This window comes from Corvus kubaryi, unplaced genomic scaffold (assembly GCF_017639235.1).
Source record: "Corvus kubaryi isolate FWS band 111438036 unplaced genomic scaffold, C.kubaryi_AGA036_p1.0 134, whole genome shotgun sequence".
Lineage (NCBI taxonomy): Eukaryota > Metazoa > Chordata > Aves > Passeriformes > Corvidae > Corvus > Corvus kubaryi.
The window spans coordinates 421047-446095 of record NW_024580668.1 but is presented as its reverse complement, the minus strand read 5'-3'; the positions used below and the strand labels follow the sequence as shown (position 1 = coordinate 446095).

General features: G+C 41.9%; 1 protein-coding gene across 3 annotated transcripts in view; it reads left to right on the top strand.

Annotated features, from left to right (window-relative positions):
• The first annotated feature begins 4371 nt into the window (after window positions 1–4371).
• The window catches only part of PREX1 (phosphatidylinositol-3,4,5-trisphosphate dependent Rac exchange factor 1), a 144650-nt gene continuing 123972 nt past the window's right edge, over window positions 4372–25049 (top strand). For all 3 annotated transcript variants that reach the window (XM_042044418.1, XM_042044410.1, XM_042044399.1), the window contains exon 1: window positions 4372–4720. In XM_042044418.1, coding sequence (XP_041900352.1) covers window positions 4565–4720 — 156 coding nt within the window. In that variant the 5' untranslated portion in view covers window positions 4372–4564. The remainder of the gene's footprint in view (window positions 4721–25049) is intronic.

Genomic DNA, 25049 nt, shown 5'->3' with positions numbered 1-25049 from the left:
TTAGAGCATTTTAAGTTGGTGTGGAGGGCACTGAGAGGAAATAAACTAAAGGTCTGCAAAATCTTTAAATGGTGAGTAAAGCATAGACAGTGACTAAGCTCTATTTTTTTGTGGTAATGAAGTTAAGATGCAACCAAGGAAATTATCAGGTCTAAAGCAAGATTTTTTTTTTTTTCATACAGTAATCATTACATGTGGAACAAACTACTGAAGGATCCTGGAAAAGCCAAACACTTAAATGTGTGTCAAAGGATGATTCAATGGGAAATAGGCCCATTGTTGGCTATTAAAAACAGTGGTCCAGATACAACCTCTAGCTCAGGAAATTCTTAAACTGCCTTGAGCCAGGTATGTCACATGCTGGGCTTGAGTGCCAAAATTGTTTTGGAAGCCACATTTCAACAAACTTTCAACTACTGATTTCCCGTGAGTCTTTGGGCATTTCTGTACTCTTTAGGGAAAAGGGCTATAGACTAGTAAATGCTGAACTGAAACAGTAAATTTAGGGTGCCCCATGGACATAGTGTACCAAATCTGGAACCAGTGCTCATAGGAGCAATCATCCTCTGCTGGCCTGCCTTACTGCAGCCTTTACTGGCTGCTATGCAGCTCCAGCAAAGCTCATGCGCAGCTTTGAGCTTCTCTTAAAGTTATCTTGCCTTATGTGGCCTGTTTGAGACCCATCTTCACCAAGAGATGCAGACAAGTCCCCTGGTATACTAGCACACAGGGATCCGCAGTTCAGTGACTCTTTTAACACAGCTGTAAGAAGATGCACACAAGGACCAAGTGGAGATCAACACAGGAGAGGAAAGTTCAGATACCTTCGCTCTCAGATGCACACTGTACCCAACACTTCTTATTGTCCATGTACTTTTCACCACAGAGAGCTTCAATAAACTGTGAAATTGTGGTGTGCTAAATTCTACTGAAAAGCTGTATAAACATTTCCATAAACCAAAGCATGAGAAGCTGGGATTTTTTAGCACCAAAACCCCAAATAAATGTATATATAAATCATATATACACTGTCTTCACAGACAAAGGGTCATGCAGAACATGTAATGCCCGCCCACATTTGCCTTAGTCATCAAGTCACTTCAAAACTATGTGTGAGCGGCAATTCTCTTATAAGCCAGAAATAGGGATTTGCTTCAAAATTTCCTAAAGTTAGCAGATAAAACATCTAACAACTTAGCAAAGTTCAGAACAGTGTAGTTTTGGGAAGCCTGATGAACCGATAGTACTTTTTAGAAAGGAATAGCAGTGGTTAAGGAGAAGAAAAAAAGTGGGAGAAAGGCAGGTGTGCGTTCTATCAGGTCTTTCTTGCAGAGTCTAAAGGGTATAGCAGTATAAAACAACAAACTCTACAATTACATGGGACTTCTAGATCTTTTTTCTACAGCAAATAGGGTACCAATCACCTCTCACACAACTTTCCAGGGGCTTTCCTAGAGCCTTCAGCAGGCCAGGAGTGAATAACATTTTTTCCTACAAGACTGAATGCAGCCAGTATGCAGACGAACACATAATGGATGATTATTTTCTTTGGTATTGTGATACCATGTGGAGACCTTGCCACCTTGCTGCTACTGGGAGAGACAACATAAAAATATAACAGCTGCAAACAACTTACAAGCACACGTAAATTAATTACATCTTCACGAAAGACCTTGAATTCATGGTAATTGATGTCAGACTCCTTGTAATTGACTCCCTGACCGTTTTACAAAGTGGCAGCATTTCTTTTTTGCTTTTGAAGTGCTCACTTGAAAACACATATTGGCAGTAAAAATTCTCTTCAAAACTGAAAGTAATTGTAAACTACTTCCTTTTTAAAAATATAAAAAATTAAAATGAAGTGAAAAGAAAACAAGCTAGAAGGAACACATTTTCAGCTAGAGTTTCAGTCAGCTAATACATGGTAGCCCTTCAATAATAAAAGAGCTTGCTGGCTAATTACATATTCTTTTTCTTTAAAATAAAAATCCATGCTAGCAACTAATAAAATATCCATTCAAAAGTAAGGATTATGTGTGTCTGCAATAATTTGGACTTCGCCAAAATGAATTTTCCTAGAGCCAAAAGAAAACACTTTCTAAAAAAGAGTGAAAAATCTGCCTTTAATTTTAATGGAAGCCTTTTTCCTTAACATTTTAATTTTTCCAGTCACAGGTAACATCCTTTTTAAAATCCTTACACAGTAATGCTTTCAATACTGCCACCAAAGCTAGAGGAGTGTTTTGAAGCAATATAGTTTGTACACCATGTTGACAAAAAGGCACTCACCCTCCAGCGGTGGAGGCAGTGCTCCGGTAACATCCTACTTATGTTAGCTGCCATGGGCTCCTGTCTCAGCAATTGCTACGGAAATGAAATTATGGCAAGATTTTTGAGGAAAACACAGGAGAGAGAGTTAACAAATTAGCAAGTTTAAAACTAACAACTTTCTCATTCAGCCACAGGGTGGGGGCGTAGCTTTGGTGATGGTGATTTCTCCTAACAGGGTGTATTGGTATTTACTCAGGGTCTTTTAGAAGAAAGTCTTGTCTCCTGCCTCTTGCCCAAACAGAAAAAAAACATTTGATGATTTCAAAAAAGAGATCGACTGGACACAAAAAGAGTAAATAAATGAAAATGCTGTAGTTACTTTCAGAAGAAAATGAAAGGTTAAATGTAAATAGCTTGAAAGAAAACCAGTGAATTTAGAGTCAAATACGACCTTCTGGAGATTCCCTGTCCTTGTCCCAGACCCACTCTGCAGTGCTCTCCCACATCCCAGAGCGCTCCTCAGCACAGCTGAGACCTGCACAGAACCCAGAGCCACCCTGGCCAATCCCTCCCCTCGGTGCTTTTCCTCGGACCCCCAGCATTTAGGGAGATAAGTCCTTTCCCACACACTCCTTCCCATTTTGAGCAATCGTGTTTCAGACTGACTTGGAGTGAGGGGAACGTTTGTCACTGATGAGGATGCAGAAAGTGCTACCACAGGGTACCACGAGAGCCACGATAATTGCACACCTTGACCCAAGACTACCTCATTAGGAGACATGGAGAAATAAAATATTGACACTTGATAAAGACAATTTCCACACCTAGGGCTGAAAGCATTTGAGATATTTTCTTTACACTCCAGACCTGCTGACTGCTGCAACTGTATCTTGACCCAAGAGCTGTTTCCTCATTTCATGTAATGTGATATCCATGAGGCCTTGAGATGACAACTGGGTATGTTAGACTACCAACACTTACTCCTGAATAGAACACTTAAAAACCAGAATAATGATCAGTCAAGACAGAAAAAATAGCCCATGTGTTAAGATAAAAAAAGTTCAAGAGTTATTTTGGTTTAGCCTGGGGAAAATGACAATTGTTACATTATTTGTTACATTTAGTTTTGCTAAGTTTACTTTTTAAGGTAGTATATCCAGTAAGTGTCTCTATCATTACGCCTCTTAAGAGTTCACATTATTGATGTTTTTAAATTTTCCTTTTGAAACCTTTTTCCTTAATTAAAAAAAAAAGTATTTGTACAAGAAAAAAAGAAAAAAAAGCCTGGCAGTGTTCTTATGGTGGCATGAAGATATTTGGGAAAATTTCCAGTTATGAACCAAGTTAGCTTCTTGGGAATGGGAGGAGTAGCGTTGAATTGCAGCCCTCACCCTGTTTTTGTGTGCAGTTTAGTTTGCCCTGTTCATCCCTGCCCTTATGCCGTGCACTCACTTTGCACAAGAAGTTGCAACCAACTTAAAACCTCTGCATTTTGGATTCACAGGGATGAAACACGTGTTTTGTATTTATTCTTTGTTGGCATGGAAGTCTGCGATACCTTATTTCTGCATATTTGTGTCCATTCTGGTGTGTGCATTCCTGCGTGACAACTGAGTGTATGAGGCGTCTGCGTGACCACCCACCCCTTAAGTGGTGGGCAGGGCGGGGGACCTGTAGGGTTGGGGGCAAATCCCTGTTCGTGCAGGAAGCCGTGGTGCGTTCATGGCCCTGTCCGTGTTCGTGTGGCGCCCGGCTGTGCTGCGTGGCTGCGCTGTGCGGGCTCTGCAGCAACGCAGCGGGAGGAGAGCAAGGAGGCGAGAGGCGCGGAACGTGGGGGTCTGCCGCGCAAGGGGCGCGAGGGGAGCGTATGTTGGAGGGGGATAAGGGAGTGCGGGTGCGAGGCGGTGTCTGTGCCTGCGTGTGTGAGGGGCTGCGTGCGAGCAGCACCCGCGGCTGCGAGAGCGTGCGGGACCAGCAGAGGAGGAGGCCGCACGCCCGTCGCTCTCGCCCCGCCCCGCTGCCTTCCGCCGGCCCGGATAGGCCCCCGGGGCCGGGCTTCGCCGCCTGTGCCCGCCCCGTCCCTCCTTCCCCTCGCTCCCCCTCCCTGCCACCGGGACTTCCCTTCGCGCTCTATTCAGCGGTGCCGCGCCGCTAGCCCGGTATGTCCCGCAGCCGGGCTTCGCTCAGTGCCCGGCTTCTGTAACGCCTCCACTCGCGGGCGAGGCAGGGCCGAGGGGGCCATGGGGGGCTCCTGAGGGAGCGGGGAGCGGAGCGCCCGGCCCGCCTCGCCACCATGGAGCCGCCGCCGCCGCCCGGCGCCCCCAGCGCCGCCGAGCCCGCCGGCTGCCCCAAGGACACCGACCGCCAGCTGCGCCTCCGCCTTTGCGTCCTCAACGAGATCCTCAGCACTGAGCGCGACTACGTGGGGACCCTCCGCTTCCTGCAGTCGGTGAGTGGCACCGCGGGGCTGGGGAGCGCCCTCGGGGGCATCGCGGGGCCGGGCGGACGGCCCGGAGCGGCTCCTCCCGGCGGGCCGGGGGCTGCGAGGGCGGCGGGGCAGCGCGGGGGCGCAGCTTGTGGAAGTGCCCGTGCCCGGGTCCGCACCGCCGAGAGGGAGTTTCTGTTCGAGAGGCCGCGGGGGCGGGGGACGAGCGAGGGACCGCCTGAGAGCGCGGGGCCGGCAGAGCCGCGGTTCTCTCGCCCCCGCCGCGGAGCGCGGGCAGCGTCGGCCCCGCAGCGGTCCCGGCCCCACGGGGTGGCCGGAACGGACCCGGGAATGGATCTGCTCTTTGGTTGTTGTCTAGAAGTTGCTTTTACATCCACTTGGAAAATCTACCCTTGCTGCCACTTATTTATAAATAAATATTGTATATATATCTTCGTTTAATGGTAAACATAAATTTGTGATTGTGCTGGGTGTGTCTGTGCATGTGGAAACAATTATACCTGCCTCTGAAATTATCCACGGGCTAGTTCAGAAGAAAAAAATCCATCTGGATATTTCCATTTTCCTATGTAGGCTCTAAATGTGGAATTCATCTGTGTACCACCACACTCCTGCAAATAACTAGAAGAGTCTGCAGTAAAAGTTACTAGATAACAGATATATCATAATAAAAAAAAGAAGAAGAATAAACTAGTGATCACAGAGAGATCAAGAATCAAAGCAAAGGAAGTCTCTGCAGAGATTTCTAAAAGATTGGTCAGGGCAGAAATTCTTTCTGGTGTTTTCCTAGATAAAAACTAAACTCTGGTTTCATCTAAAAGGGCTTAGACCCTGGGCCCCTTTTGACCTGTCCTTCTGGCAAGATTTTTGTTTGTTTGTTTTTTAAAATCAGTTTGTCTTCAGTGTTTTTCACCCAAGTGGCAAACTGTCTACCATAAAAGATAAATGACAAGGATGTGGTTGCTTTATGAACTGGTCTCTACTTCAACCCTCCTCTTCTCTCTCCAGTAGTTGAACTCAGAACCTTTAATTTGAGTTTTCCAACTGAAGTGCCAGTTAGTTTAATTTAGAACTGTGGTTCTGTCTCAGTGCGAGGAGGTTCTTATAAAAGCTGTAAGTTGTAGAAGTGCCCCACCCTACAGACAAAACAAAGCAAAAATCCCTCAGAAAACTCCTCTGTCCTAAGTACTGAATTTGAGATTTTGTTAGCTGCAGGCTAGAATGTAGATTCAAGCTATATATTTTTAATTTCAGTTCTTAAAGCTAAACGTATTCACAGTGTCAGCTAAATGGGATTTTCATATATTAAAAAAACAAATCAGGTCTTTTATTTATTTGTATTCATTAACTTGGCAGTTTTCATTAGAACAGTAGTGAGTAATATGCCCTAGGTAATGGCAGGAGAATATCCTGACTGAGTGCACTCGCTGAGGTCTTGGCTGGCACTGCTGGCAGTCAGAGTCCTTCCGAGGCACTTTGTTACCGGGTGTAGAGTGGCTATAGTATAATCTTGCGGGTTGGTTCTGGAAGTGCAGCTTTACGCCCTTACAGAATTTGTGTTTTGTTAATTATGTTTGAATAAAGCACTGAGGGATAGGATCTTTCTTATCTCTGGGCCTTAGTTTAGAGCAGCATTCATACACAGGCTTAACTTTATGCACATGTCAAATATTCATGTGCTGTCCTAAATAATGTTAGTTTCTTCAGTCATTGACCTACATCTTATGTACTGAATCTCTGTACAACTGCATTTGGATAGCTGAATGGTGTTAGCCCCAGAGAAAGGAGAATGAGGATCTACTGCAGTGTCTGAGGGTAAAAGAGCAGTAGTGGGATGAAATTTTTTAAAATAAAATTTGGAGTATGAAATATTTCCTGCATAAATTATGCGGATGGCCGTAAGTTAATCCTTCTAACAAGACAGCCCACAAGAATGAACTCTGCCCCGCCTCCCACATTGGACAGCTGACACAACATGCAAGGATAATACCATCTATATCTTCACTGAGATTCGATGCAGTTATAGGCCTAACATTTTGCCTTATGACACTAATGAAAGTACTGCTGTAGCCCTGGGACTCTATTCTCAACTCTGCTTGGCCTCACAAATGCAGGCCACATAACTCCCATTTGTTGGCTTTCCTGAGCATGCTGGCATCGCTGCACAGGAACCTCCTGCCCTATGGGTCTCTGTCTCCCCAGCTCACGTTCTGCATGAGCAGCACTTACCCAGTGCAAAATAAACGTAGACTGTTCTACTTCCTGGGGTAACGCGCCAGGTTAACGCTCCAGTGTGATTGGGCAAGGTTAGTTGTTTTTTCCATAATGTGAATTGTACTGAAATGGTCCAGTACAATTGATCCAGAAGTAATTTTGGCTGCACTGAAAGACTGCAGTTCTGTGCAGGAGAACTGCAGTACCCAGATCTTCTGGAAACTTGTTCCTGTCAAAAAGGAGATGAGAGAGATGTGGGTTGTGGGTTCCTTTGCTTAAGAAACTTCAACAGCTTGGGTTAAATAAAGGAAGACTAAATCTCATATCTTTCTATCACCATAATGAGTTTTCTCCAAGTAGGCTGGGACAGTTGTACTTATGTGAGGGAATCTGTGCTCTTGGTTAAATATTTGCTATTGAAGCCCTAGTACTCATTAAGTGTTCTCAATAAACAATGTTTCAAAAAGCAAACAGCTAAATTCTATGGGTTTATTCACAGCACTGAAGTTGCTTGCTAGCAGCAGCTTCCTGTGTTCCCTGGTAATGTAAAAGAATCTCTTAAGTATTTAAAATCTTGTAAGTATTTAATACTATGCATTTGCAAATAAATCAAAGTAACTTCAATTTACTTACAGTATTTTAATCTGTTTTAGGAGATGAATATACGATCATATTTAAGGAAAGGTTTCCTTTTTCTTTTCTTTTTCTATGCTTAGAAACGTTTTCCCACTAAGCTGCAGGGGAAAATAAGTTCATTATTAGCATGAGGACATAGTCCTTACTTGCTTTGCCTAAAAGATTGTGGTCCATATTTTGCTTTCATAAACTAATAAAGTGAATATCATTAAAGTTGTAGAACATGGAGTTCTATTTTCTAACAATAAAAATTGTGTTAGTCACTTTTAAGAATATTTTGCTGTGAGTTTTGTACTCATTTAATGAAAATGCTACAGATGTTTACGTATTTAAATAAAATTTAGTCTCTAGAATTGGTTATGTTTTATACCTAAAGTAATTTTGACAAATGGAGTTATATCTGCAAACTTAACTTAGGTGTCCCATCATTTTTCACTTTGTATATGATTTATAATAATTTTATTCCATTTAATTTTGGACATGAGAAGGCGTTTCTCGTATTTTGCTCGTATTTAGTTTCTGGTACTCCTGTTGATATTTTTATTATATGTGTGTGTATATATATAATATATACATTATATGTGTATTATCTATTATAGTATAATGTTTCATAACTATGGGGAGAATGAAACCCAATAGCTTTACCCTGTGGTTTGTTCCTTACAAGGTGAGATCATCAATTGCAAGGGATATAGCTGTTTTTTAAAACAGAGTCTGGATTTTACATTAAATTGTAATATAATACAGATACGATACTATATGTATGCCATCATTTCAATAGTCCTACTTGTCCTCGATATTTCTTCAAAATAAGGAAGGAGAGGAGGGAAAACTCTTCTACCAGCTCACAGCTGATGACCTGAAGTTAATGATTTAGTTATGAATATACGCATGCCATATTGTGTCCTGTCCTATTTGCTATTTTGTTAGGCAGGGATGATATTATTGCAAATTATGGCATCGTCCTTGAAGAAATGCTGTGTAGCACAGGAGTACTAATAGACAATATTGCAGTTATGCAGCTGTGTTACTAGCTGTACTAGTAGAGGCTCGTTACACAGCCAAACTTTTTAAGCAGCAGGGAGAATTTCATGTAGCAGATGGAAATGTACTGCTGCTAACATCATTAAAGAACTACTGATCACAGAAGAAGCAAAGTGGAAAATTGTCAGAACCTAATGGAACTTTAGTAAAAGTTTCAGGAGTAAGATAAACTTCAAAGACATAAAGGCAGATAATTCTGTTGTAAGTCTCTGGTGTGATCATAAACCATAAGGATTTTCAGTCTCCAGACTTTAAGGTTCAATTAATTCTTTGGCCTCTTTTAACTCTGTAACGTGTACAGAAATGTTTATATTGTCTTACGTAATTCTGTAAATATTTCTTTTTTTGTGTGACAGAATCAAACCGGGTGATAATTTAGTTAGTGACCAGTTGGATAAATGCCAGGATCTGTCTGGTGGCGTGCAGTCCTGTGCAGAATGTGGGGCTGCCAGCGCACTACTGAGGTGCAGTATCTGCAGGGTGCAGCCCCCAGGCTTACCCAGCACTAGCTAGCTGTTCTTGCTTATAGTGTTAGTTGGTATGGAGAAGTCATGCACAGTTTGTTGAGAAAAGAAAGGTTGTGGTGTGTTTGACTGCTGCATGGTCATTCCACAGAATCCCAGTCAAATCTAACACTAATATTTCAGTGACTAAAGACCAGCTCTCAAGTAAGGAGACACAGGAGCCCTGAGCAATTTCAGACATACTCATTGACCATCGTTCTAAAAATAGATTGAATAGTGAATACACAGCAGTTAGCTGTCAGTTTTTTAAAGTTTGTTCTTCCCAGTTTGTAGATTTAATCATATGAATTACATGTGGAAATGTTGGAGCAGTAGTCATCCAATACACGAGACTGCAGTGGTAGGTATTTTGTTGCATCACTTTTCCCCCCCCCATTCTTTTATTTCATTGAACACTCAGTTCAAACCTGCACATGCAGCTCCCACAGCTTAGATAATTGCAAATCTATAAAGCCAAAATGTTCTCTACATTGTATATAAATATGTCTCTTTCATCTTTCCAAAGACAAACCACCAGCTTGTTATTTCAATGTCAGAATGACAGGATGTACTTTTAGCTTGAGCAATTGCTGTTTGTTCTGTGCAGGCATGAAAGCAGTAGGAAAGGTGAATTGTTCTTACCAGATAGGTATCAAATTGGATAAGTAATTGTACCAGTATTATTTTTAGGTTTTAGTATCATGCATTCCTGTATTTTTATATGAAAACTAGAAGTCGTCTTCAGTCCTATCAATTGTATAAATGTTACATTAGGACACGTGCCATCAGATAAATTAGCCCACATCCTACAGACTCAAAATATTTATGTTTTGCTCCCCTTTCTTGCTTGCTTTGTAGTTGTAAATGATCTATCTCTGGATTTTGCACTCCACCCATCTTGAAACATGATAAGCATCACAGGCCTTTTTTTTTTTTTTTTTCTCCTCATTCCCTTTCTATTTCACGATCTTGTTTGCATCCAAGATGAGGCTCTGGTGCTCTAATAGAGTAGCAAACAGACCATTTGTCTCAGCTGTGAGCTGTGGTTTCCTGTCCTACCCTGTTCTCTGCCTGTTCACCCTCAGTAGATACAGATACACGCTGATTCTGGAAGGTGTACCATATGCTTTGGGTAATATTGCTCCCTTATTACAAGACAGCTAAAAGAACATTTGGGGGAGAGGAAGGAGATGGGAAAGGAAATTGTTTGGAAGTGATCTAAATTGGCTTTGCTGTTCTGTTATTTTGGGTCAGTTGGTCACCTATAGCCAGTTGTTAGGGCTGCAAATGATCAAGATGTTCTTCTGTTTAGTTTTAAAGTCATGGAGCTTTTTTTTTTTTAAAAGCCTGGTTCCTGATGTATATAAATTGAGGAATATCACAGCTTTTATTTAAAATGACATATTTGTAGCCCTTCTGGTTGTAAAACATGAATTGAAGATAGAACATTAGCAAAACAAAAATGCTCCTGGGTTTTTAGGGGCTTTTGTTATGACTCTTGAATTTGGGGTTGGCAATTCTGCTCATAGAGTTTTCTGTTTAGACCAAGTGTAGTGCAAAATTAGCTGCTAATGGCTGAAATGCAAATAGACTAAAAGGTTCTTTTGCCCTGGATACAAAAAAAGAAAGTGAAGAAAACAGTCTGGATGTAGAAAAATGAAGCAAAAGTGAAAAACTGAAAAGCAAAACAAAGCAAAGAGAAAGCTCAGAAAATATTTATTCTTCTGAGCCTGTGGTCTAGAGAGCCCCGTTTACAGTCACAGGTCTACGATCAGGGCTGTAGGATCCAGATTACCCAGGTTCTCTCCTGCTCTGAGATGTATGAGCTTAGTGGGTCGCTTTGAAAATAGTGTGCTGAGCCCATGCCTTTTGTAGTGAGGCTTTACAAATCAGAGTTATGTAGGAGTACAACAGGTTTTTTGTATGAATGAAGGTGTTCATTCTTTTTGTACTCTCACAGAACTTCCATGGTGAGAAAATATCAATAAATCCCCTGTGTAGTTTCACCAGTTTACTGCCATACAGGTGAGAATTAAAACTACTTTCTCTTTGCTTCCCTTAACTCATTCCAGCTTGGTGTGCATCTGACTCCTGTTACCCTTTATCTCAGACCTACTTTGGTCTTATTACATCCTTTGGAATGAGGTGTCTGACCTCGTTCTGGCTCTGCATCTCTCCCTCCTCTTGGTTGCTGTGCTGTGATCCTTTTGCCGTTTGTCCCTCCCTCTCATTTCAGGCATGCCAGTTGTTGTTTGAATATGTGCCATGATCTCTGAGGGAGGAGGGAGTGCTTGGCTTCCCTGGGCTTTCCCAGAGCCATGCTGGTGCCTCTGCAACAAAACTCCCTTGCGATAGCACTCTGGGAGCTGAGGGAAAGGAGGGACAGAGACCCTGGGCTCTGGCAGGAAAGGGCATGGGGATCAAAAAGTGAACCAAGCATCACAGAGAGCAGAGTATTAGAGTTGCTTGGTATATAGCTGAATGCATGTTTGATTTCACAACATTTCGGGCTGATGTTTGCAGGAAGCAGACTGATACCCATTATGAGAGCTTGTTTGTCCCTAAATATAGGAAGCAAAATAGTTTAAAAGTTTTGATAATTTTCCACTCACCAGCTCACACAGTATTTCTGCCCTAGGCAGGAGTACTGGTTTGCAGGGATGGGAAATGTGATTCTTCAATTTTACATTGTATTGTAGAATCATGAAACAAAGCCTTGGAGAGAATCTTGACAAACCATCCCATCCTGTTCTGATAGGAAAAGATCTTCATTTCTGATGGTTTACCCTTGTTGTTTAGATGTTGTTAGTATTAGAAAGGTCTTCTTAATGCCTAACATAATGTCTAATCTTTTTTTGCAGTGCTGTTTATTTCTTTGCATCAATCCCGTAAATATTTCAAGAATGTTTTCACATTTTGCTTCAGATTATGCTATATTGTCAAATTGTTTAACTTTTCTTTCTCAAAAACTATTTAATTTTACTTCTGTAGTTCCTGTGCTGTTATCTGGATTCTCTAATGTATGTCCTGAACTCTAGTGCCCAAAACACCAGGTGCAAGACATTTCCAAGGTTTTAGCAGTACCAAGTGAGGGAGTGGATTACTTCACAGGTTTTGTAGAGTATACAGAGTATTATTGTCGCAGGAGAGCCTTGTACCTGCATTTGAGGACAACTCATTGCTCATACCAGCAACTGTGACTAGGTGTTGGCATAAAGCATTTATGGGAGCAGTCTAGCATTCAGACTTCTGGGGGGTACCCTGCAAGTGCAACACTGAACCCCCCTATGGGGAAGAGAGTGATGTGTTTGCAGGCCAGCTTTCCAATGTGCACATCCTGGCAGTCCCAGAGGCATCCGCCACAGAGGGTATCTGAGACTTGAAAAAGCAGGATCTCCCAAGTGCAGTGTTTGCCTTTGGGCACCCAGATGAGTCTGTGACAGATGAAGCTTTCAAGAAATTACTTATTTCTGTTGCCTGCCTATTGTTTGCTTCAGGCACTTGCAAGAAAATATAAAGGGACTGTGTGAATTTCTTCTTTCCAGCTGTAGAATCCCTTTTCTGTTTTTGTCTCCCCAAATGGATTTCCAGCCTGCAATGGTAAAGGCCTTGCACAGTTGTGGTGTGGTTTAGGATGTAAATGGTGATGTATCTTTTGATTTTGATGATGCTTGAAATTCCTGTGCAAATGGCAGCTTGTCCTGGTTACCAGGAGTGAGTACATCTAGAGACAAGAAAAGATTTAAAATAAGCAACCATGTCGTTTCTCAGTCAGCTACAAAGACTTCCTTGTGGAGCAGTGCAGTTCATGCAAAGCCATCTCATCCGGACTGAACACTACCTTTGACTGCTTTTCCCTTCTGTATCGTAGAATGAGGCTTGGTCTGGGAATTGCACCAACAGCATGCCTGAAATCTGACCAAAATCTTGGATTTAGATATTACTGCGGATGAAGAGTCCTGCCTAATTACCCAGTCAGATGTGATTAAAGCTTTCACACTACCTCTGCAGGTGTGATTGAATCAAGCTGTAGCAGAAATAGAGAACTGCAGTGGATCTGTACTGGGACAGAACCTTAGGGTGGCTGTCTGGTTAAAACATCTGACTTCTGCATGTCACCTTCACCTTCTGTAGATTCCACTCATCTGAAGAGACCTTGGCTCCCTTTGAACTGCAGATCTCAAGAGCAGAGTAAGAGAAAACAGCTCTGTGATGAGAAAACAGTTCCTTCACTCTTCCTAATGAGTCTTCCTCCTTGCTTACACAGCTGAATGCCATATGTCAGGCCATGAGACACTGATTGCCCAAAGCTGAATGTTGCTCTGATAGGCCCCTTCAAACCCATGGACAGAAAGACAGATATTGACTGTTCTGGCATTGTGAGGCTTATGCCTTAGGCCTGTCTGCCCTTTCACCCAGTGTTATCAGCACAAGAACTTGTTACAAACTGGCTGGCAATGTCACTTCCTACAGTTCTGGAAACAGTGACAATTTTATGTCATGTATCTTTGAGTTGCAGAGTGGGCAATAGATTTCTAAACCCTGATTATTTAAATCTGAGTATGGTTACTGAGATGATGGGACTGTGGAACTGAGTTACAGGAACATTTAGGTTCATGTGAGGATACTGGGTCATTCTCACTGCTGCTCCCGTTGCTGAAATTATTTTTACGGAAGCATATCAGCCATAGAAATAATACCTTGTTGCAATTAATCTGATGTCTCATGACTCATAGAATAAATTTTGTGACCATTCTCAACCTGACTTTCATTTTGTACTTCTGGTTTTGCTGTGGTCAGTTCTTGTGCCAACAGGTTAATTTGTTGGTTCCCAAACCACTTTGCTTATCTAAAATGAGGACACTTTTTTTTTTTAACAGGTGCAGTTGTTTAGTCCTTAAAAATCTTTCTAGACTAATCATAATTTATTTGGCTCAGTAAAACACTTTCAGTTAACAAAAAAAAGAAGGAGCAAACAATTGGATAGGCAGAGTGCTGATTATATATTCCCTGTGGATTTGTCAGTTGTTAAGTTGCCACTAGCTAAGTGATAGGACCAGCATTTCCAGGGCTCCTGTCTCAAGCATATATTAGGAGCTGTTTGACAGTATGTTTTGGGTGTGAAACTTGATGTGATTGGGCCAGGAGTTTGCCTTGCACAAATCAGGGTGCTGGTTTAGTTGTGAACCAGAGCCGCTAGTGATACCAAAACCACATCCTTTCTGCTGACATGTCTTGGCCCAGGGTGTCAGAATGAGCAAATGCTGATCCTTGAGAGGCACAGTGCTTGCCCCTTCCCTGAGAGCACCTCTTTTACAGAGAGGTTGCTGCAGTCCTTTGCACCAGTGACCATGACTGCTGAGCTTGCCACTAAGGAGTGATGTTTATCTGAGCAATTTACTAAGAAACAGCTTTAAACCCATGAGTCTCATTTTACTGGATGTCTGCCAGACGTTTACTACCTTTGTACATGACAGAATGGGTTTAGATTTTAAAAAAGCCTAACAACATCATCCATATCCTCTTACACCTTCTTTTATTTACAGTAAATCACATTAGTGATAATACCTTTGTCTTGAAAGTTTTGCCTGCTCATGCTTCTGGCATTCTAGCATGGCTTGAGTAATTTGGAACAACCTGTAATGGGATACATGAGGGAAATACTTGTCAGGAAAGAGGGGAAAACATAAAAGGTTGCATTCAGGGATTGTTTTGGATGCTGAGGAAGCTGGCAATGAGAGGAGTTTCCTGATATTCGAAGTGTGTGTGTCACTGGTGGAGAGCCTTGCTTTGGCGGCAGACTCCTGATAAGAACTCACTAAAATGCAAATTCTTATCTCAGACAGGTGGGGGTGGGTTTCAGCTACACAGCAAAGTCTCTGTCTAATCTGGCAACTGCTTTGAATGCATCACCTCAGGGAGCCTTGGCTGTTAACCTCATCAATAGGTGGCTAAAGAAGCCCCTTCCATTTTGTATGAAGGGGCACTAACAGAAGGTTATAAAAGTTTTTTGGACTCGCAAACCTGATTCTTAAATAGCATCCATGTTGTTGTGGGAAAAATGGACAAGCTTAATGTAGGTATACATGAGTAGGCTGTGTGCTATTTAATATGTAGGTCACAGAGGAGAAGGCATGGATGCCAAAGTTTATCTGTTAGAGCTGATCAGTGGTTAATGCCCTGTATTGTTAAGCAAGAGACTTAAGCTACAAATGTAGTAAACAAAACAGTGCCAGGCTTTACTCTTAGGCCCTGTGGCCAACTGGCATGATCTGGTCCTGTCTTGTACCATTGAACTCTTGAGTCTCAAAGCAGGATAGCTGCATTAAGACTGCCTACTGGGAATGGTCCTTGGCCTCTCCTAACTGGCACCATACCTGAGAATGGTTTGGGAGAATGCTAGAAGGCCCAGGTCAGAGCATGCCAGGAAACATTCTCCCAGTTTTCTCCCAGAATTGCAAGGCTCAGGGGTGTGTCCTGGCCTTATGGGCTCACCAGTGGAGGCATGGCCCTACATTCCACCCCAGGCTCCGGCATTTATTGCTAAAGCAGGGTTCTGGTACATGGGAGCTCATACCCAGACCCAGTGCTAGCTTTTCCTTGAGGGTGGTTGATGTGGGTGGTTATATTTCTGATGCTTTGTTGTTACATGAAAGTTCTAGGTGCCAGGCCAGAAGTGCTAGAAATACATTCTGTCAGCCTTCCTTAGATCTTTGTCATTACTGACTCTTGCCATCATTACTTGAGATCTTTTATTTTGTTTAATCTGTGGAGGAGGAGACAGAAAGGAAATACAGTTTGAATGGCTGTCGACTACTTCAGGGCAGTGTGAAAAGGAACTGGATATTAATTACCTAACTCGGTGTCACCACTGACAGTTGTCAGCTGAGATATTGTAGACTGAAAGTACTTTGGCCCTTCATATGAAGGGTGCTTGATCATTTCTCTTTTATTTACTTCCCTTTTTATTGGAGAAAATCAAAGGCTTCAAATGATAATCACTGGGCACTTGGATATAATTTTTTAGCTTGTATCCCTCTGGGTGCTGGTGGTTCTGTTTGTTGTATTACTAAAACTGTGCTCAGAAATCAGTTCAGATGGGAAGCAGCTGTTTGTGAGGAGAGGGTGTTGACAAGACAATAAGGGCAGAACAGTGGGGGAAGTTTTCCAAAGAGAGCTGCAGAAGTGTGTTTGCTTTGAGCATTGGTTTGTCAGAGGCATGATCCGTCAACAGGAAAAGGAGAGATGCATATTGGGGAGACACTTTCCACAGAGTTTATCTCCTTTGTTGGCTCTTAAAAATGTACATGGGAAGCCACCACTGTTAAAAATACATGTCCCCTCCTCGGTGCTGGCACAAGTCGTCTGTTCACATGAGGAGAATTGTTGGGGTCCCTCCCCGTGCCGTGTGGTCCTGGGAGCGGGGCCCTGAGGGGAGGTACGGGGTTTTCCTGCCCCGGTCAGCCTCCTTCCCCCCTGGTTGGTTTGTGTTCCCCTGCCCAGGGGAAGGACCCTGGGTCCCGTGATTGATGCAGTTTCCTCGGCATCCTCAGCCATGCGGCTGGGAAGATAAACATCTCTGAAAATATCTACCAAGAATCGGTCCATATATTTCTTTTCCACGGGCCTCGTTGTCTGATACATGTGTTGCAGTATCCCCACTGTAACAGAGAGTGTGTTCTGAAAACTTGTTGGTAAATAAGTAATGATTTTCAGGCTATATGGACCAAAGAGAGTATTTTTGGGAGGTATAGTTGAGAAATGAGATTTATCAATTAAATTATTTGTACAAGACGAAAGTACTGCACGAGATTTTAACTTAGTCGTTAAACGGTACGGGGGACATGAAATATGGTGCACTGAGTGTTGCAGTACCTGTTTTGCTGGGTTTTTTACTGGGTAGGCCTTCAACTTTGCCAGCACTGAACTTCTGGGGTTGTGCTGTATTCAGTCTTCTGGCTGTGACATTGCCTCCATGTTCTTGCTTTCCAATGATTGCAAAGCCCTTGTGCAAGGACAGATAATCTTACTGTAGATATTTTTTTTTCACTTCTGTACATTCATCCTTCAACACTTAGAAGAAGCATTTGCCAGAATAACTGCACTTAGAAGTTAGGAAACAGGAGCAAAAAGCATTTAGAAACAAAATTGGACCACTGAATTGAAAGTGTAGTCCAGGCTTTTGAATTAAACGCAGTTGGAGAGAGTATTGGTTTTAGATGAATGGAAGGAGTCCAAAAGAAGCACAGATCAGTACTTCTGTATTGAAGTAAATACTTCCGTAATTAGAACAGGTCACTAAGACATATGACATCCTTACATAATCTTTCACTATTCACCAGCTATGGTGGTTCTCTGAAAAAATCAGCTGTGGGCAGTTCCTGTTGTTATAAATGAACAATTGTGCACAGTTTTTATTACTTTGCTTTGATTTTTGTTGTTGGTTTGGGTTGGTTTTTTTGTCTGTTTGCCAAATGGGGCAATTACTCAGTGAGCAAAACAGTCCCTGAAGAAATGTGTGTTTTCCTCTTTTTGACTGTTAAGCAAGCCTTTCTTTCTCTAAGTGTGCTCAGCTTCATCTTGATTTTTGGCATGCTGAACAGATCAAGCTGATGAAACTTTGCTCTATGGATCGATCTGTTGGTGAAGGATGCTGGAAGTTTTCTGCAGTTATACCAAGTAGCAGAGGAAAATCAAAAAAGAAGGATTATGTAGGGTGATAGTGTTTTGCATGGTGTCTGGTAGAGCACCTTTTGGGGATTCTGCTCCCTCCACAGACTTCATCCTGTGGAGTGCAGAAGCCAGGAGGAGCTAGAACCTCCTGTTCTAGCAGGTGCCTGTCACCTTGCAGTATCAGTACCTTCTGCTTGTAGAACATGAACACCATGAACAGCAAGGCACATCTGGTATTTCTGCTGTGACCTCTGTTTTCTTCCCTATTGAAAAACAATACGCAACTTGACGTGAAATAAAGCTAGAAAGAACAGGCAGGCTCTTAATGGGCTTTGTCTGTTATATTCTGCATGCACTGTGTCATAAGAGATCCTTTTGCACAATACAGGCCATCTTTCTTAAGCAATTGCACAAGAAAAGCCACAATATTTGGAAAGTAAAGTATGAATCAAAAATTTTACAGCACATAACCAGAGGAACTGAAATTTGCAAACAGCAAGCAAGAATGAAATTGCAGTGGCAGCAGTTACCACGTCCAGGTGGTGTGTGGAGGCAAGGCTGCATGACATCAGTTCTCTTTTAATGTGGCTCTGGGTGAGCTGCTGGGGCAGCATGGTATCAAAAACCAGCTCAGTCCAGTGGAAAGAAACTTTTCAGACTATTTCACTTAGAGAAGAAGAAAATTTTGTTTTGAAGTGCATTAAGAATAAAGATACTGGTTCATGCAGCACTTTTTTGTCTGGATCATCTCAAAATAGAGCACCAGTATTTAGCAGATGGAGAAACTGAGGTGCAGAAAGGCAAAATGCGTTGTCCAAAGGTTGCAGGTGAAGTAAGTAACAGAGCCTTGTCTCCATTTCTTACCTCCTTTAGGAGAAAAAGCAGAGCAAAAGATGTCACATAAACTTTGTGACTTTTTTTTGTGAAAAAGTGCAACAAAAATGTTAATTCTTCAGTTCAGTCTTCTGGCAACCAGCTGACACATCCTTGGCAGTTAGCGCTCGATGAATTGGTGGTCTTAGCTCAATTCCAGGGGGACTGTTAGGCGTAACCAGAAGCAGTCTCTGTGTGCAGACAAAAAATCCATAGGGATGGGAGGCATTAACGGTTTTTCCTTCTGGGAATACCTCTGCTGGATGCAAGAGACTGTGCTGGGAGAGTTTTCCTGCCAAAGTCCTGTGTGAACATAAGGTATAGAATGTAAGTCTTGGCCCTTGAGGAGCTGCCAGTCAGCACTTTCCCAATACTCTCAGGGAGTAGTAAAAATGTAAACAAAGAAGCTATGTTAGGTCTCAGAATTACTCAGTGGCAGTTGTCTGAACAGTTGTGCTCACGCTAAAGTCTCGGCAAGTCCAAGTGCAAACACTTGGACATCTGGTTTCGTACTTGCCTAGTCTGTTTGTGTGCTAGCTGCTGAAACAAATCCTTCTCAACACTATGCAGAAGTACTTTTTAAAGCAGTAAGTGCAAGCCTGAGTTCTGCAATCAAGCACAAATTGAGCACAAAGGGTGTAAAAGACAGAAATGAAGTGAAAATGTCAGTGGTTTGAATGTACTGCTGTACAGGGATTTGAATGCCCCTGCATTCACTAGAAAAAAAACCAGTCTTGACAAGGAAAGTAAAACTGTCTAATGCCAAGCTGAATCCAAGGTGAAATTTTGAAAAAGTTGTTACAAAAGTCAGTATCTAGAACATTTCACTTGTGTAGCTTCTTTGCACTTGTTTTTTTTTTGCTGAGGAGCTGGAACTTCAGAGATGCCACAGAAAGGAAGTTTCTTCCTCTGTAATTTTCTAGCTCCAAGGTTCAGACTTGAAGTTTGAAAGCGAATTAAAGAAGCATTTTAATCCTCAAATTCACAGCGGAACCTGTAGTCGGGGACAAGAGCATTTATTTCTGGTAGATTTTGTACCCCTCTGCACAATTCTGATCATCTAAGGTTTCGCCTCCTTCCTTTTCATTAATTTTGAAGATAACCTCTTCAGTCAACCCTTGTTGGGTCCTTAAAAATTCTCCTTATTTTCACATAAAAGGATTTTTGTTTACCAATTCTGACTCTGGGAGGCCATGACTACTTTGTTCAAACTAACCCAGTACCAAAATAAAAAAGTTACCATGATATATCTCTGCAAATCATGAGACTGTTGAACCATTTGTGGAAGAGATCGGTGAGATTCTGAGTGAGAGTGGTGTGTGGAGAGGTGGAGTAATGCCCTCATAGAAACACTACTTGCCTTTTCTCACATGCCAGCTGGTGTGATCTGTCTAGGAAACCAAGACTTACGCTGAGACACCTGGTCTGGTGGGGACTATAGCACAAGGTGGGGTTGGACTGCTTTCCTCAGTTCTGCATACCTGCATCACTACAGCATCCTGTCGCATCTTGTGTCCCACATCACAAATTCTCGGTTGTCCCCACAATATATTTCTGTTCTGCTTTACTCCAGCAGTTCCTGAGGTGGGGTGCAAGTACCGTTGTACAAGGGGAAAGAAAAGAACGAACACGGTGTTTTCAGCTTCCTGCTGGAGCAGGGCCGTGCCGCTGTTGCATGGGTCAAAGGAGATGGACAGATGAAGGTCCACCAGGACTGGTTGACGCAGGACACAACACAACATTAACATTGTGTGTACTATGAGATCATAATTTCAGTATTGGCCATTGCAAACAATCGGAGATGCTGGTGTATGTGATAAGCCATTATCCTGGAATCCATATTTCACTTAATTATCTTAGAGTACAGTAGACCAAACCAGAAGATATTCCCACCAATTTCACTCTTACTCACTGCTTAGAGCTTTGATTTATGTTTGTAAGCGTGTCAAAGTGAGGTGACCATGCCAGTTACTGCCATGCCTGTTTGCCTGGCCCCATTGCTTGGAGGTGAAGTCCCGCAGTGTGAATGGGTGTCTGGGTTTGTATCCTCAGCTGCTACAGCTTTCTGTATAAATGCAAATTAAAGGCTGCAGTGGTTTGTTTAAATGTTGAGTTGCAGAGGGCAGTGTTTAAGCAACAGATGCACATTTTGTGCAGTCTTGTTAGAAAGAGAGGTCTAACCTTCAGGAGAGGAAGGAACAGAATAGAGAACAAAAATTGCTTCAGTTATCTTGTTTAAATCAGTTTGCAAATGAGAGTCACAGTCCTTAGCCCAAATGCACATTAATTAACAGTTTGTAGTTGACTGTGGGATGGCAGCTGAAATGGTTGAGGATTAGGCACTTACCTTGATTTTTAGAATCAAGAAATGTTAAATACAGATGGTATTTGAGTTGCAGTTTCAAAGGAGGAAGAGAAACATACTGTCTTAGTCTGCTTCTGTTTTCTAGGCTTATGTTATTTTGTATTTGCTGTGTAAGCAAGTTTCAGCTGAGCTGGTGGAATTGGTCAGAAGGGTTGAGACTTCTGGATGAAATGAAAAAAGATTTCCTATGTGGTTTTTTTTTTTGTGTGTGTGTATGGGGAGTAATTTGGGCTTGAGTGTCCTTTTTTTGTTTAATGATACACCATCTGTGGAACCAGAGACAGGAATCTCTTTTCATTGCGAAGCTTCTTATTTAAAGCTGTATTACCTGTCTGCTCTAATGTGCATTTAAGTGAAATTTGGCTAAGTGAATAATTTCTGCCTTCACTCATCATTATACAGATCTTTTCTTAAGGAAAAACAAGTCTCTCCTTCCCAGTGGTTTAAACATCAGGCAGTGACAGGAGCTAGTTGGAAATCTCCCTGTCTGTTGTGTGTCTAGGTACTATGATATTCTGTTGTCAAACTTGTCTGTTTTTCTGGGGAAACTCTGCTGCATTTAGAAGCTTTTGGGTAGGACACACAATCCCGGACACTCAGCATGATTTCCTGCACATACTTCTGTGAAGTTCTGTGATGCTGTCAGAATTCTGGGATGCCTCTCCAAAAGGGTGATCTGCTTTGGAGTACCTGGAAGAAAAAGGCTTGGTTATATGCAGGTCTCCTTAACAGCACTTCTGAAAAGGGCACTCATTCCCTGATGAGGCAATCCTTTTATCACGTATTGTCCTTTTTGGTGGAGTTATTATGTTTTCAGAAGTGAGGGAGAAAAGATGCATATCAATTTCCGATTAGTTTCGAGTGTGAAGTTTGGACATGGTGAAATCCTATAGCAAGTTCTCTATCCACATCTTTCTTTAATCAGCACTGACATCTGTGTGAAGTGTGCATGTTGTGCGTACGAGTATTTCATACCCACTGAAGAAGTTCTCATTGTTTTCAGGAAGAATATATTTCAGAGGAGAGATGGAGAGGAATCATGAAATGCCATTTCTCCATATTCTGTCTGTTCTCAAAGAAGTTATGGGTATGGGCAGGGGAGTGTTAGTATGAGAAGAGATATACCAGTGTATCTGGTATAACATTGACTGGGAAAGTTTCCATGGGTCCAGAACTTGACGAAAATAATGGACAAAGGTCTCCTGATTGAGGATTAAGGGAGAATGCTGAAAAGTTGTTAATTTAATCTTCAGATCTATGCAGCAGGTGTCTTTGTTATTTTTGGTGTTACTTGCACAAAACTGCTTTTTTGAGGATTCATCTGCCCTTACTCTTCATTTGCCAGCTTTGATTGGAGATGCCTTTATAGCAATTTTAGTATAAAATAACTATTTTCAAGGTGACTCTAGTATTTATTTTAACTTTCAAGGTGATAAACAGAAGGTTATGAGCTGCTGAGAAATAAAGTATGACTTCTTTTCCCTTTATGTAAAGTTTATCGGTCATTTGGCTTACGAGGGAATTATATACCCAAAGACATAAAGAAGATGGCAAGAGAACAGATTAGAAAAATAATGTCTTATGTGTTTCAGATTCAGTGGAATTTGTAGTCTGTGTATATATGTAAAAACTTAACTTTGCAGGCAGTATTACAAATGCAGGAGTGCTAATACTTCTACAACATCTCTGAAATTTGTTTTTTGTGCATTAACGGAGGAATATGTAACAGTAGAGGAATGAGATTCTGTTAGGTTTGTACCTGCACAATAAGAGGTGTTGTGTGCAAGTCCCCACCTGCACAGGGCCTGGGGGCTGCATGCTCTAAGCAGAAGGGTCTGCACCCTGCTTACTGCGCAGGAAGAGAAGCGATGAAGCCTGGCTACGATACTTGCACAGTCCTATGTAAAAATCTTGTTTGGCAGTAAATTGCTGCTAGTTTGGAGCAGTTTCCTGCTTTCTATGTGTTTCAGTTTTTAGTTTCTAAAACTTACGCCAGAATAGTACCTCCCACATGCACATGTATATATCTGTACATGTATATATACTTTGCCTGTTTATTAATGGGAGGTACCTTCTAGGCTATAGCAGAAATATGGGGTTCTTGGTTTTTTTTTGTAGTCAATTCTTGTCTATTACTGATTTGAGTGGAGTCTCAATGAGTTTACTCAAACTCCAGACGTATAGCCTACTGGTGTGTGGTACAACTACTAAAGCATGCATGAGCTGGAAGCCTCATCAGAATCTGAAGTGAGTTATGTAGGGTATTCTTGCATAAAGAGTGGGATGCTAAATATTAGAGGAAGCTGCTCCTCCTTAGCAGCTCATATCTGCTTTCCAGGTTTTGAATTCTACAGTTGCAGTGGCTGTTTCTTCAGAAAAATATCAAAATGAACCAAAAAAACCCTGCTATTTTTTCATACCATGCAAATCTTTCATTAAATAAAATGCCAGGGAAGTATAGATTCGGTTCAGTGGTGGGAACACAGTAGAAACTTCAGTCCCTGCTGCTTTGAATTTTAAGAGGAAAAAATGTAATCTATAAATGAGTGGAGGAATCTGAGGCCACCAGTTCTTCAGAGACAAATAATTCAAGCAGAATATGATGATTGTTCCAAGGGCCAGGTATGAGGGAGCAACAAGAACACATTTCTCTTGATTTCTGGTTGATAGCTTGCTGTGTTGGAGAACAGTTGTGCTCAGAGCAGAGCCGAGAGAGAGTAGGCACAGTAAGGTATAGGCAAGCCCCTGACAGTGAACTAAAAGAGAGGATTTTTGAAAAGAGAAGAAAAATCCAATGAGTAGACTTCAGGAACTGAGATCTACTGTTCCATTCAAAAGTCACTGAAAAGCCATTTGTCTGACATGCTACTTCATATCCTGTCCTGTTTGTATCCTGAGTGTTTGTATACAAAAGCAAGGAGTCAAACCATGTTTCCCTGTCTGGATTTGCCACCAAGGATGTCCTGCTTGGATGCTGGGCCAGTTGGCGTACGCAGCCCTGGCTCCGCTCCTTCAGAAATGAGCGTGGGGATCACAGTGTACTGAACAAACTGCTGAGTGCCATAGTCTGGGCTTTGTGCATCTCTGTGTGACAGATATGGGTATCACGTATGAGGACAAGGAAGGCAGAACATGAACAACAGGAGTGTTCTAAAGCAAAACGTGAATGAATTCGGATTGCTCCAGCTGAAAAGGCGTCTGAAACTAGTTCTTGTTGAGAAAGAGTGAAACAGACTAATGAAAGAAGTGTAAAAGATGCTGTGTGCCGGCCTCAGTTATAGAGAAGCTTTCTGGTCTCTCTTAGTCCTGATTTCCTTCATTCTTTGATTTTAAACAGTGGAGAGGATTAGTCAAAGACTTGAAATTGCTTTTAGGCAGCTTTTCTGACTGATTATTTCCTGTTAACTGATTTTATGTATTCGTAACCCTTATCCTTTTGGTCTCATTGAAATTTGTGACAGCTCTTTAATATATCTGAGTGAAGAGTTAGGAAGTTTAGTTTGAAGTGTTTCTTTGGTACCTTGAACTGAGCAAGCTGACACTATGCTGAAGCAGAGGAATAGCTCACATAAACTGTCTGAGAGCAGGGACAGTAGCTTCCAGCAGCAGAGGGGTAACCAAGAAAAGAGGTGTTGAAGTCCTAAATCATTCCAGTTCTTAGCAAAGTAAATGTGACTTACCTTTGTAAGTCAATCCAAACAATTTACCCTGTCTTCTCCAAAAGCCAAGCATATTTAAAAACAGAACAAATCCCTAAAGACACATAAAAAGTGTGGATTCTTTCTTAAAAAAAAGAACTGTAACAAAAGTAATCTTGGAACTATGAATTTCACAAAGGTAAAAATGTGAAATCCAGTTTTATGAGGCTGTTACCAGAGGTAGGAAAGGTACCATGGGGGTACCATGTACCAAGGTACCTATCACATCCTGTGATACTGGGTAGGTGTTTCACATTTGGGAGAGGTTAATAATGTAAAATTACTGCCTAGGTCATCTTTTTTTGCCAGGTAAATTGTTTTATTTC